The sequence below is a fragment of the Musca autumnalis genome, unplaced genomic scaffold (genome assembly GCF_047663935.1).
Source record: "Musca autumnalis isolate F117 unplaced genomic scaffold, ASM4766393v1 scaffold_3, whole genome shotgun sequence".
Classification (NCBI taxonomy): Eukaryota; Metazoa; Arthropoda; class Insecta; order Diptera; family Muscidae; genus Musca; species Musca autumnalis.
The window spans coordinates 94,543,740-94,557,914 of record NW_027411866.1 but is presented as its reverse complement, the minus strand read 5'-3'; the positions used below and the strand labels follow the sequence as shown (position 1 = coordinate 94,557,914).

General features: G+C 34.5%; 2 protein-coding genes across 2 annotated transcripts; both read right to left on the bottom strand.

The window, feature by feature from the left end:
- Positions 1-1,654: 1,654 nt before the first annotated feature.
- On the bottom strand, positions 1,655-2,556 carry LOC141396706 (venom allergen-1-like). The gene is made up of 3 exons (XM_073972335.1): positions 2,434-2,556; positions 1,977-2,371; positions 1,655-1,913 (listed from the first exon to the last, which is right to left on the bottom strand). Exons 1-3 carry the CDS (start codon positions 2,554-2,556, stop codon positions 1,655-1,657), a joined length of 777 nt encoding a protein of 258 aa, XP_073828436.1.
- A 10,429-nt stretch (positions 2,557-12,985) lies between these two features.
- On the bottom strand, positions 12,986-13,880 carry LOC141397051 (venom allergen-1-like). The gene is made up of 3 exons (XM_073972881.1): positions 13,761-13,880; positions 13,301-13,695; positions 12,986-13,241 (listed from the first exon to the last, which is right to left on the bottom strand). Exons 1-3 carry the CDS (start codon positions 13,878-13,880, stop codon positions 12,986-12,988), a joined length of 771 nt encoding a protein of 256 aa, XP_073828982.1.
- Positions 13,881-14,175: the final 295 nt, after the last annotated feature.

Genomic DNA, 14,175 nt, shown 5'->3' with positions numbered 1-14,175 from the left:
GCTTTTGTGTGAGGAGGTTTTTTTGCTAACATCTTAAAATTTACATTTGCATCAAAATCGGCTGCAATTTTTGTCTTTAACCTTTAAAATACCCAATATGAGGGAACCCGTCATGTGGGGGCTATTCCAAAATGCGAACCTATATTGAAAATATTTTGTACATAAGTTTTCTATCCGCTGAAAACTCAATATACGCTACAGGAAACCGCGGGTCTATGTGGCCCAATTTGGAAGAAGGGATGCAATACCGACTATTACGATATCTCTGTTGTTTGACCACCTATGACAACCTACTTCACATCGTTGTAAAGGTGATATTTTCTACTTTCCTTGTCAGGTTTTGCTTTCGATATCTCTCTTACAGAAGAGAGATATTCGCTTTGAAAAAAGGGATGTATTACTGAATATTGCCATTCAATGATGAATATTAGGTTGGCGTTAGTAGGGTCGACGTTCGAACTAGCGTTGCGTATGATACATATTAAGTAGCAAAGCCGCATATATATCATACGCAGCATTGGTTCTAACGTCAAAAATACCATTTTGTTTTAAAAAAACCAAAAGTTACAACACAAAAAATTCCGAAACTCATCTATTTTTAACCGATTTTATATATATATATATATATATATATATATATATATATATATATATATATATATATATTAACTTATAATTCCTTCCCCACATAGTGGTGTAGGGTATAATTATAGCTAATGCGGTCACAAATGTAGCTAAAAATATCCGAAAAATAGCCAGAACTGGGAATCGAACAACAGATATTATGTGTGCAAGGTGGACGTGCTTACCAGTGGACCACGGTGACATCCAAATGTATCTAAAAATTCAAATGATACCTGAAATCAGGCGGTACCGTTAAATGGGGTCTATTACAAATTATGGACCGATATGGCCCATCTTTGAACTTGACCTGCCTGTGCATCTGTGCAAAATTTTATTATCACAGACTGATTGACTAAGAATATTACTCTGATGAAGAATACATATAACTCACAGGGACGCAAATAGAAAAACAAGTTCAATACATCCTCCGTGCTATAGATGTATGGAAACGTGGAGATAAATAGTTGTAACTATATTTCGTATTTTGGCCGATTTATTTATTATTCTCTTTTATATTCATGTGAATTATTCGCGAAATAAGTAACGGGTACTTGCTAGTTAAATAGTGTAAGTTTTTGTTACTACATAGGTTAAATTGTATCATTCAGTTTGGGAAATTGACGGCAAGAGACACCAATTGATTGAGACTTCACGGTTAATCATTAATTTAGACATATTTTATTTATTAATGCAAGTAGAAATAACATTTTCGAAAGCCCATCTCCATCTTGGTCTGTCCGTGAATTCGGTTCATATAGTACGTAAAAAGTACCCTTAGGGCTCTAGGTGTGACATTCCGTGAAAAATCTATGATTATTGCTGTGCATTAAAGCTGTTATACGGTTATAACTGTGTCAAATATATATCTCTGACACTGTGCTGCAATTACTCTACTAAATCTTTAACTATAGACATAAGATATTTAAAAGAAAACCACAATAAGATGTTTATATTTCCATGAGATGTATCGAATTTTATTTTAAACGGGTCAGATCAGCTATATAACAACAAATAAGAACATTTCGTCGAATTACCACTTATTTAGATCATACTTTTCAGAAGCTGAACACAAATTGGGGAATTGTGGATTTCTTCCACTTGTACATGATGTTGCTGCAGAACTGCATTTGGCATAGATGGGTAACTCAAGCATATTGGTGGTGGCATAATTACAGGCAATCAAGAAGATTTGTCTACCTCCTTCAATTCTGGTATCCAAATAACTGGAAGCAGCACAACCAACACGAATATTACGGTCAGCCATCATAACAGTAAAGTGGCCAATTTCACTGGAAAAATAAAGCATTTAATTTTGTTAGCATATAAAAATTAGTTCAAAATTCTCAACTTACGGTCCCTTGTATCCACGTGGAAAAGCATCAATAAAATCCATCTTAACATGCTGAACTTCATCATACCACATAGTAAAGGAGTTGCGGAACAGACTTGTGACATTTCTAGGATCCCAGTAAGATCTCCAGGCTAAATTTTGACCAGCATATCTATAGGTATCAGTATTGCGGCATTTATCATGTTCCATATGACACTGCAAGACATTGTAGGACGCAATTTCAGCCAATTCATCATCCCATTCCATTGTAGCCATACGACATGCCGGTTGCAAATGTCCAACACCACCTCCAGCAACAAAATTACGTTTCTCATTGTGAGCTCGAACAATTTCTGCTTTTAGTTTGTCATCAATAGGGACAAAGGCGGCGTTGGAAGGACATGTTGAATTAAATTTCTAAAATCACAAGAAAGATTGCAAATCAAAAAAATAAGTTGGATATTTTTTTCAAAATTTACCTTATCACCGCAGGCAATGTGTTTGTGTCCGTTAGCACATAAATAGGTTTTTGAACAATAATCTGTGGCCACAGAAAAGGCTATGAGGGAGCCGAAACATAAGATGGCAAGAAACGTATTCATTTTCTTGAAAACAATATGATCTACGCTGTTGTAAGAGTTAAACTGATAGAGATTGGTTAGAAGTGTTCTTCTTAAATAGTGAATATTTGACAAATGGATAATAAACACGTGCAATGGTATAACTGTTTGTATCAACAAAACAGATATATCATATACATAACAGATATGATATGATATAAATGTTATAATGAGTGTAACAGTTATGATATTGTTTGGGTTGTGTATACTCACAATAACATAACTGTTAGAAACAGTTCTGTGTTGTATATGAACGAGTGAGAACTTTATTTGTTTTTTCGTTCTCAAGTATCTGTTGTACAACAGATATTTTTCAAATACTACAGATACCAACAGATACTATAGGTGTAACAGGCTTGTGTGAATAACTTCAAAGGAAATTTTCATCAAAAATAAAATTTTTCAACATTTTAATTATTTAGGGGATAAATAAATATTAAAGACATGATATTACAACTGAGCGCATCAATTTGAATGTTTTTCTGGGTTCAGTGAGTGGAATGTATGAGGGCTACTAGAAAAGTTTCCGACCTAATAATGAAAACGCGAATATTTATCAAAAATAGTTTTATTATATTCCAAATATTTATTGCAAATAATTTTGTTATATTGAATCGTTTTTTGTGGTTATTTCAAAACTAGGTTTAAAATACCTTTAAACCAATTTATTTCCCGCAGGGAAGTGTTAGCTTGTTACATTTTTAAATTGGTGTGGTGGTTATTAAACAGAGAGGGAGATGGAGAGAGTAACATATTTGCATTCCTATTGTTCGTTTAAACAAAAACTTACATATTATATGCACCTACAACATCCCGGAAGGGAGAAGGGATACTTCTTCCATATCAATGAGTGCACAGCGTTGCATATTGCCACAATGATATGGGACCTACTTTCATCGCCGAGTCCGAAAGGAGTGTCTTACAACACAACTTGTAAATAAGTTTTCATGGCTGAAATACTCAGGCCACCACCGCCGAAAATGTTGGTGTTCTGGTCAGGGATTGACCTTAGGAGAATAATGCCTTCAAAAGCCCTTAAAACGACGCGTCACTTTGTAAGGTAGGGGTTGGTCCAAGCTGAATGGACGTACAATACATTTACCGAAGTATTATCCACATACATACTTCGGACATTAAAGTCATTTCCACAGAAGTACAGTCATGGCTATATCGGTGTAGAAGCAGGCTGATAAAGAACATATACACTTTATATGATCTTAAATTATTGTTTGGAGGAGTTACAAACAGAATGACAAACATAATATACCCTCCATTAAAAATTAAACGATTTTGTTATTCGTAATGGTTTTCATAATGCAGAATTTGTTATTGGTCCATGGAATGATTCTGAAGAAAACCGAAATTCACATTTTTGATTTGATTTGTAGTACTCGGTCCAGTAGCACCAGGTCTAACCAGATTTTGTATCCTGACTTTCGGGTCAAATAAGTTATAGGTGCATATATTGTTATGTGACTTTTAGGAACGCCATATCTTATAGAGAATTTTACGGTCGTTGTCTTTAGCTTTAGTCACTTTTTGGTAAGGCTCACAGTTTTTGAAATATATAAAAAAAAACCCAAAAATATGACCTATGACCATGAATAAGTTTCTTTGGACGCATGGGATCAACAGAGATTTGTAGGACCTCATTTGTAATGACAAATCCTACATTTCCACCAAAATTCAGCTCTGTGGGAATTTTTCTATTTCAATTCCTATTTTGTTTGGGCTACATACAATAAATACTTATTGTATCACACCAATATCCATTTATATCAGTTTGTACAAACCAGATATAAACAAATATGTTCCTTTTTTTCTGTCTACACCAACTCATATCATACCTGTTTGAAAAAGTATCAGTATCAACTTGTAACTGAAACTACATTCTACATATCCATACTCACTCAATGTTGAAAAATGTCGGAACTGATATATTCAGTTGTATCCATGCAGGTGTTTAATGGATAACATGATGTATGTTGGATATTAAGGTTATTTTAACAGACGCTGATAAGAACATGTAAATCGTAAAATTACAGATTGCACCTTAGGCATTTGTCACCTTGTGTGTTTTATTCCCATTGCTTATCAATATTTGCATAGCTATGTTCTGATATTTTCCGACTACGAAGAAGTTGTAAAGATTGTAACTTTATATCCCCATAATAAGTATAAAAATATAAAAAATATTAGGCGTCATAACCATGTAAAAGATTGTCAAATTCGTTTGGGCTTACACTACTCGGTGGATAGGTCATGGATATGTATTTCGAAACTCAAACCCTATTATTTGGGTTTGCAAGATTAGATTATGAATCAAAGTATCCATTGCAACAGTGCAGGTATTATTTATTTCAGCCTTTAGAACAAATATTTTTACAGAGTACGATGATAGTCAGCAAATATATATATAATTGTTCGACAAAAATCCCATAAGGGACAAGAGAGAGGGGTATTTTGCCACCGTTGAAAAGTGTTTGATGTTGCCTGGCCGGGGAATCGAACCCACGACCTTATGTGTGCAAGGCGGGTGTGCATACCATTGGACCACGGTGGCACCCGGTCAGAAAATATATGCATCTTAATATAATTTTTAAAATTTGGTAATGAAATACAATTTAAACACTCCTGTTGATATTCAAATCTTTATGACGTTTCACTTAGGGGAAATTTGTGTTAAAATTTGATCAAAAACCCTAGAAAGCTCATTTATAGTCGGATTGATATAAAATTTTGCACAAAGCATATCTTCTGTACAAGGATTAATCCTATAGAAAATAATGAAAATCGGTCCAGATTTGGATGCAGCTTCCATATATATTCGCATCTGATATTTGATAAAAATGCACCAAAATCACTGAAATTTGACACATACAACCTGACCCAGCCTAAAAAACATTGAGCCAATTTTCAAACAAATCGGTACAGATGTATATATAGTCCCATATACATATATTTCATTCCAAATTTTATTTTTTGAAACTTACTTAAATTAAATTTTTCTCAATTCACATGAGAAAAGCCGTGAATATTTCTGAATAATGCAAATATATTTGATAGGTGTTTGTTTAGTATGATAAATAAGAGTCCCGGTTATAAGGCGGAACAAAATTTAGTGTGAGTAAACCTTGCAATTCCATATAAAAATATTTGATATTTTAGTTAAGAAAAATAAGATTTTTTTCGGAATGGCGCAAATATGCGCAATTTTTATACCCTACACCACTATGTGGGGAGGGTATTATAAGTTGGTTTTGGCCAAAAAGTTTGTAACGCATCGAAATAATGGTCCTAGACCCATACTTATATATATCAAAATGAATGTCTCGACGAGCTGAGTCGATTTGGCTATGTGTGTCCGTCCGTCAGTCCGTCCGTCCGTCCGTCTGTCCATCTAAACCTTGTAATCACGCAACAGGTCGCAATTTTGATCGGATCGTCACGAAATTTTGGGTGTTGATGGGGGTCCCGGAGGGGAAGAAGCCTATTGATTTCGGTGATGGTCGGGTAATATTTAGGGGTCGGAATGGGCAAAAAACTTATGTGTATAAAAAGACAACGTTTTTTTCCAAAGCGAATATCTCAGATTCTGCATGGGGCACCCCAAAAGCAAAACCTGACAATGAAAGTAGAAAATATCGCCTTTCTAATGATGTAAAGTAGGATCTTGTGGGTGATCAAATAACGAAGATATCACAATAGTCGCAAATAAACCCCAAATTTTCATGTTTGCGATTTTAGTTATAATGACGAATGTCACAGCTTTGGCTGGGAACTTTCCAAAAGCAAAGCCTGACTATGAAAGAAGATGATTCCACCTTTACAATGATGCAAACTAGGTCGGCGTAGGTGACCAAATAGCTGAGATATCACAATTACCGACTTCATCCCATTTTTTCATTTTTTTGGAAATCACGCTACAGGCTGCAATTTTGATCAGATCGTCACGAAATTTTGAGAGTTAATGGGTATCTCAAAGAGGTAGAAGCCTATTGATTTTGATGAGGGTCGAATAATATTTAGGGGTCGCAATGGGCAAAAAACTTATTTGGATAAAAAGACAACGTTTTTTTCCAAAGCTAATATCTCAGCTTCTATAAGGGGTATACCAAAAGCAAAACCTGACAATGAAAGTAGAAAATATCACCTTTCTAACGATGTAAAGTAGGTTCTCGTGGGTGATCAAACAACGAAGATATCACAATACTCGCAAGTTAAACCCAAATTTTCATTTTTGCGATTTTAGTTCTAATGACGAATATCACAGCTTTGGTTGGATACTTTTCAAAAGCAAAGCCTTACTATGAAAGTAGAAGATCCCATATTTACAATGATGCAAACTAGGTCGGCGTAGGTGACCAAATAACGGAGATATCGCAATATTCGATAATACATCCCATTTTTCCATTTTTTTGGAAATCACGCTACTGGGCGCAATTGTGATCGGATCGTCACGAAATTTCGAGGGTTAGAAGCCTATTGATTTTGATGATGGTCGGATAATATTTAGGGATCGGAATTAGCAAAAACTTTATTTCGAGAAAAAGTCAATATATATAAAATATCACCTTTACAACAATGTAACGTAGGTTGTCGTAGGTGGTCTAACAACGAAGATATCGCAATAGTCGCTAATAAAACCCAACTTCTCACCTTTGGTTGGGGACCTTCTAAAAGCAAAGCCAGACTAAGAAAGTAGAAAATCCCATCTTTGAAGTTATGCAAAGTAGGTTGGCGTAGGTAGTCAAATAATAGAGATATCGCAATAGTCGTTAATGCATCCTTTTTTCACTTTTTCTGCAATCGCACTACAGGTCGGAATTTTGATCGCATCATCACGAAATTTTCTCACAGAGATAGATGCCTATTGATGTTGGTGATGTCGACAGTAGTCAAATATAAAATTAAATATTAATTATTTTGGTTCAGTTCGCCTTAAGTCATTTGGTATAAAAGCCAGATAGGTGAAAACTTTCGTATTACCATAAAAGAAATGTTTTCGAGTGAAAAGATTATTCACCGAAGTAGTGGTGTAGGTTATCACATAGTCGGCCCCGTACCGACTATAGCCTTTTCTCACTTGTTTATGATTGAATCTGATATTTGAGACTCAAGCGCATTAAACATTAGAAGAAACTATGGTCGGGAAACGACGGGGAAATAGACTTTTTCACTATTGAAATTGTAGTAATCTTAAAAATTATCATAAAAAATGTTCATACAGAGGATATGTATCACCATTATTAAAGAGCAAAGATGTAAAATCAATCTGAAAATTTTAAATGCTAATCTTGTTCGGAGACTGTACAAAAACAATAAATCTTGAAAATATACATTTTCGCGAAAATAATGTCATTTTAATGTTCACCTAATTTCTTAGTTTTCGAAAATTTACTTTTTGTTTTCAGTATGGCTGTGTTCAATCGACTGCTGCATCGGATTGGTTAATCTTGCAAAGTCGAGGTTGGTGATAGCAAATGTAGAAAAGAGTCTGGTTGCCGTTTATCAACATCTTTTTCATAAAAAACGATTTTCATATTTTGAGTTTTGAGCAACTTTAGGCCTATGTTTCCCCTCTGTGCGTTTGTTACGCAAGAAAAGGTCGTAAGTCCAATTTTTGTGGAAATCGCCTTTTTGTTACAGAATGATAGTACAAGCCAAAACACTTCGTAGGATATAAAGGAAATGGCATTATGTCGCGTTTTGCTCCTGGCCTTTTCAGTGATGCCAATTGTGTTGATGTATGTGTTCAAATACCACGCATATTGCAACATGTATAAAAAATTCCAATTTTTTTATGTTCTTTTGTCGTATATCTTACTTAAAATTATATGTGGTGCTTATATGTAATACGTCCTTGGTGTTTTGCAAAATAAAAAGGTTGATGCTTCCGCTGATTATATAGAATTTATATCGTCTGTATATGATCATACATTTGTATGTATTTGAATCATAATTTTTTTAAGGTTTTAAAACGTTCCATTCTTTAAAAGTATTCGTTCTGGTCGATGTTGCAAAAGTGACGGATCTCTGCAGTTTTAAATACATGCCAAATTGAGATCAAAGGTTAGAACTGAACTTTTTGGATCAGTGGAAAAGTTTAACTCAAAAAATTAATAATGGTAGAACTGCATTGCAGTTCTAACCCACATATATGTATGTATATTTGGCAATTCCGTTATTTAACTTCTACTTGAATTTGCATCAATGGAAATGGCAAAAGTTCTTATCCATATATTCTTTAAGCAACTTTACTGAAATATCTCCTGCATAAATTAAAATACATATGCACCATAAATTAACTTGGCTATTTTTAATACCATGTGATTATTTTCACCAACCAAGTACTATCCGATCATCATCCACAAATAGAGCCGCTGCAAAATAAAAAAAAATTGTTTTATATACAATGGAACCTCTTCGGTTCGTGCCGTTCTTTCCATAATTGAGGCCTGGAGCTTTTATAGCATTTATGCTAACGGACAAAATGTGCCTCATCGAAATAATGGTTTTAGACCCCAAGTATGTTTGGACGAAATCTGTTTCAGACAATTTTAAGTTGATTTAGCAATGTCCATCCGTCTGTCTGTCTGTCTGGCTGGCTGGTGCGCACGACAACTCTCGAACGGATGAACCAATGAGTTCCAAAATTTGGCGTAAGTAATACTTTGTCCAAACTTAGTTCAAGTTCGAAGATGAGCCATATCGGTTCACTCCTTCAGGTACCTCCCCCACAAAAGTTCGAAAATGTTCGGAAAATTAGTGCGCAAAATAACTCTTGAAAGGAGTAACCGATTTGGTCCATACTTTGTACATTGTAAAATTTTTACCAGACTTAGATGAGGTTGAAATATGAAATCAATCGGACAATTCCTTCGGGTACCTCCCACACAATATTTCGGAAGAGTTCAGTTTAGGACCTGCTCTCGAATAGCTTTTATATTCGATTTAACAACTTGTATTCACTGCTCCCCATACGATGGTACAAGTTTCACCAGGAGCAAGTCCATACTTCCTGAGAAAATAGTCCGAAAGGTTTAAAAAACCCCTATGGCACCATGTGTAGTGGTTGGAGCGCACGATAACTCTTAAACGGATCTGTCGATTCGGTCCAAAATTTGGCCTTCGTATTCTAACAAAACTTACTTTAACTTCGAAAATAAGCCAAATCGGACCACTCCTTCACGTACCTCCCCCACAAAAGTTTAAAAATGTTTGAAAAAATTGTGGACACGATAACTCATGAAGGGAGTGACCTATTTGGTTTGCACCATTCACATCCTAATATATCTACCAGATATAGATCAGGTTCGAATATGTGTACAAATACACCTTCGGGTACTTCCCACACAAAATTTCGGATAAGTTCACTTTGATTTGGTCTAAAATTTGGTTTTCGTTATATTTTGTCAAAGATGAGCATTACTGACACAAAAATGGTATGCACTATATGTCTTGAAGGGGGCAACAATTTGGTCCAAAATTTGGATCTACTAATATTTTGTTCAAATTTAGTTTCACTGCCAAAAAGGCATATATCGGCCCTCTCCTTAGGGTACCTCCCCCACAAAAGTTCAACATTTTTGTTTAAGTGCAATTTAGGGTCTGTTCGTTGTGGTCCTGCTTACAGCGATATTATGTTTTCCGTGGAAAAGTCCATACTTCCTGGCATACTGGTCCAAAAGTTATACGATGACCCACTGACATGACTAGTGGGCGCTATACCTATCGAAAAGATATGACTGCCAAAATAAGATCCACTCCCATAATGGACTATATTGGTCCATTACTGTCGGCATTCTGAAAATACCCTAAATACATTCGATCTGTCCGTAGAAGAAAGTTTCAATTCACATAGGCTGAGGGTATTTTTACTTGTTATTACAATTTTTTTTCTCGTCGAGATATGAAAAATGGCAATGGGGGTCTGTGACGAATATTTCTCGATGTTATAGCCCTAAGGGCGAAAGGCTGGGCATTAAGGATTGAAATAAATTGAGAATGGCAATTGAATTAAAATTGAATATTGGGCAAAAGAAGCTTACAATACCCTTCCAACATTGTTGAGTAAAGTATATATGGGGAATTACAAGTGAAATCGGACAGTTCGGAGAAGAGTAATTTTTGATTTCAATTGTTTTTGGTTCAATTTATGCTCCTAGCCAACAGAACATTTTAGTATATTTTAAAATTATTTTTTGACCAACGGTACAGAGATATCGCCTATTGAAATTATCGCATTTTTAAAGAACTATGTTCAAATAAATACTCATAACTTCTTTAATATTGGTCCAAATGGGACCATTTTTTTTTATTTGTTTGTTTTTTTTTATCAGCTATCGAAAGAAATATTTAAAAGAAAAATGCACTGTGGGCTTCAATGCAATTTTCGGAATTTAATATTTAAAATCAATTTTTAAACATGATTGCACCCTTCGATTTATTCAAAAAAAATTTATGTTAAACTACTTTCAATTGCAAAAATGTTAAGCCCAACATCGTAATGGGATTCGAAAAATACTATTTTTTCTAATTTTTTAAAATTTTTGTTGTACAATATTTGTTAGTTTACTACATTGTACTGGGAAAAATTGTATTTGTTTCGGATCAAAATGTTCATATTTATAATTTCTTTGTTGATAATTCAGTTCTAAGTTCTATCTGAGGTATTGTTTACTAATTTGGAATAAATGGAACCAAAAACAATTGAAATCAAAAATTACTTTTCTCCGAACTGTCCGATTTCACTTGGAATTCCCCATATACAGTGTTTTATTTAACTTGCTATGGTGTCCGTTTAGTTCAAATCTGGTAACTCATTTTTTTATTACAGTGTTTTATTTAACTTGCTTTGGTGTCCGTTTAGTTCAAATCTGGTAACTCATTTTTAATACAGTTGCAGTTGACCAATCGAACTGAAACTTTGCACACTTTTCAGATTTAGATGACAATACATGAATATGACACCAAAACCAATATTGGTCCATTTTTACAGTGTTTTAACGGTGCTTTATTTAAATTGCATTTCAAATCTGGTAACTCATTTTCCACAGAGTTGCAGTTGACCAATCGAACTGAAACATTGCACACTTTTCAGATTTGGATGACAATACATGAATATGACACCAAATCCAATATGGGTCCATTTTTTTCCTATATCCCCCATATAGCGGTATCACCCGATTTAGTTCAAATCTAGTAACTCATTTTTAACGCAGTTGCAGTTGACCAATCAACTGAAACTTTGCACATTTTTCAGATTGGGATGACAATACATGAATATGGGCCCATTTTTTCCTACAGCCCCCATATGGCGGTACCACCCGATTTTTGGTATTTTGAGTATTTTATCTTCATTTTTGCCCGAATTAGCTGTCATTTTGGCATTTGGGATTTCCAATGATACAGACATTTCCCCACCAAAAATTATGAACATAGGTCCAGGTTTTGGTATAGCCCCCTTATAGCGGTACCACCCGATTTCAAGTATTATGAGGATTTTGTCTTCATTGACTGTAACTTGGCAATGGGACCCCCCATTGGTACAGAAACTTCCTCACTAAAAATGATGGACGTAGGTACAGGTTTTGGTATGGCCCCCATATAGCGGTAAGGCCAGATTTGAAGTGTTTTAAGGATTTTATCTTAATTTTTAGGCCGAATTGGCTGTAACTTGGCATTTGGAGTCGCCAATGGTACACAAACTTCTCCACCAAAAATTGTTGACATACATAGGTCCAGGTTTTGGTAAAGCCCCCATATAGTGGTACCAACGGATTTCAAGTGTTTTAAGGATTTTATCTTCATTTTTAGCCAGAATTGGCTATAACCTGGCATTTGGAGTTCCCAATGGTACAGAAATTTCCCCACCAAAAATTATGGACATAAGTCCAGGTTTTGGTACAGCCTTTATATAACGGTACTACACGATTTCAGGCAGAGTAAAGTTTTTATCTAAATTTTCGGCATAAATTGACTATAATTTTGTTCTCAGTGGTCCAAAAAATGTATTTACTAAAATGTTAAAAACAAAAAATAATTTAAAAAATTAAGTTTCAGTGTTTTATTTAGAATGCACTTAAAACTAGAAAATAATTTGTCGCTTATCCTCAATAAATATATTCTTTCTCATGATGGAATCTCTCAAATAAAACGCTTGAATTTAAATTTTAAATGGTGGCAAAATAAAACGGCAAGCGTTTTATTTGAGAGATTCCATCATGAGAAAGAATATATTTATTGAGGCTAAGCGACAAATTATTTTCTAGTTTTAAGTGCATTTCTAAATAAAACACTGAAACTTAATTTTTTTTAATTTTTTTTTATTTATTTACTAAAAAAGGATTAAAACAAGTAACAAATAGAAATATAATGAATATATGTATAGAGAGGGAAATTTCTTAAATTAAAACCACTTATTGACATCATATTTTTCAGAAGTGGAACATAAATTGGGATATTGAGGATTGCTACCAGTCTGACACGATGATCCTGCCGAGCTGCAGTTAGCATAAATTGGGAATCCAACCATGTTAGTTGTGGCATAATTGCAAGTAACCAAAAATGTGTTCGATGAGGAAGAAGGTGTTGCATATGTGACAGCAGCACAACCGACACGAACATTACGATCAGCCATCATGACAGTTAAATGACCAATAACCCTTAAAACAAAACCAGTTATTAATTTAAAAAGGCGTAGCAATATGATATTCAAACTTACGGTCCACTATAACCAGCAGGGTATGAATTAATGTGACTCATTTTAACATCCTTCACTTCATTGTACCACATGTCAAAGAGTCTTTGGAAAAGATTGTTGTAATTTGGTGTACCAGAATAAGTACTATAAGCCAAATTTTGTCCAGAGTATTTAAAGGTTTCCGTATTACGACATTGGTCATGGGCCATTTCACACTGACGTGCATTAAAACCGGCAATGTAAGCTAATTCATCATCCCATTCCATGGTAGCCATACGACAGGCGGGTACCAAGCCATTAACACCACCGCCAGCAACTAAATTGCGTTTCTCATTGTGAGCTCTGAGAATTAGTGCTTTAAAATTATCATCTATGGGTACTTCTGCTGCATTACTGGAACATTTGGGGCCAAAACCCTAGAACAGCAAATATTTTAGAGATAATGTTATGAAAAGGAAACAAATGTCAGCTTAAAACATACCATATTGCCACAGGCTACATGGGTTACTCCTTTATTGCAAACCGATGTATTACAGTAATCGGTGGATACGGCCAGGCCAATTATGGCAAAGAAGGATAAAATTTTAATTAATGGATTCATTTCGTTTCTAATGTGATTTCGAACTGTTCTGTTATCGTTTGGTAAGAAGCTTTCTTTTTATATAGGAAAATTGTTACATACATATGTTTTCATGGTATGTTTCTACAGATTAACGTGGGGTGTATGAAGAAATCCATGAACTTGTAAAGTTTCCATTGTTTATTCAGCTTTGGTTTAATGTAAAATCTCTTAATACATGGCATAATTAATAGAAGATAAGCAAATAAAACAACAACCTTGTAAACAAATATTTTTGTTTGTTAATATAATGTCAATAGAATATGAAATCAAAACA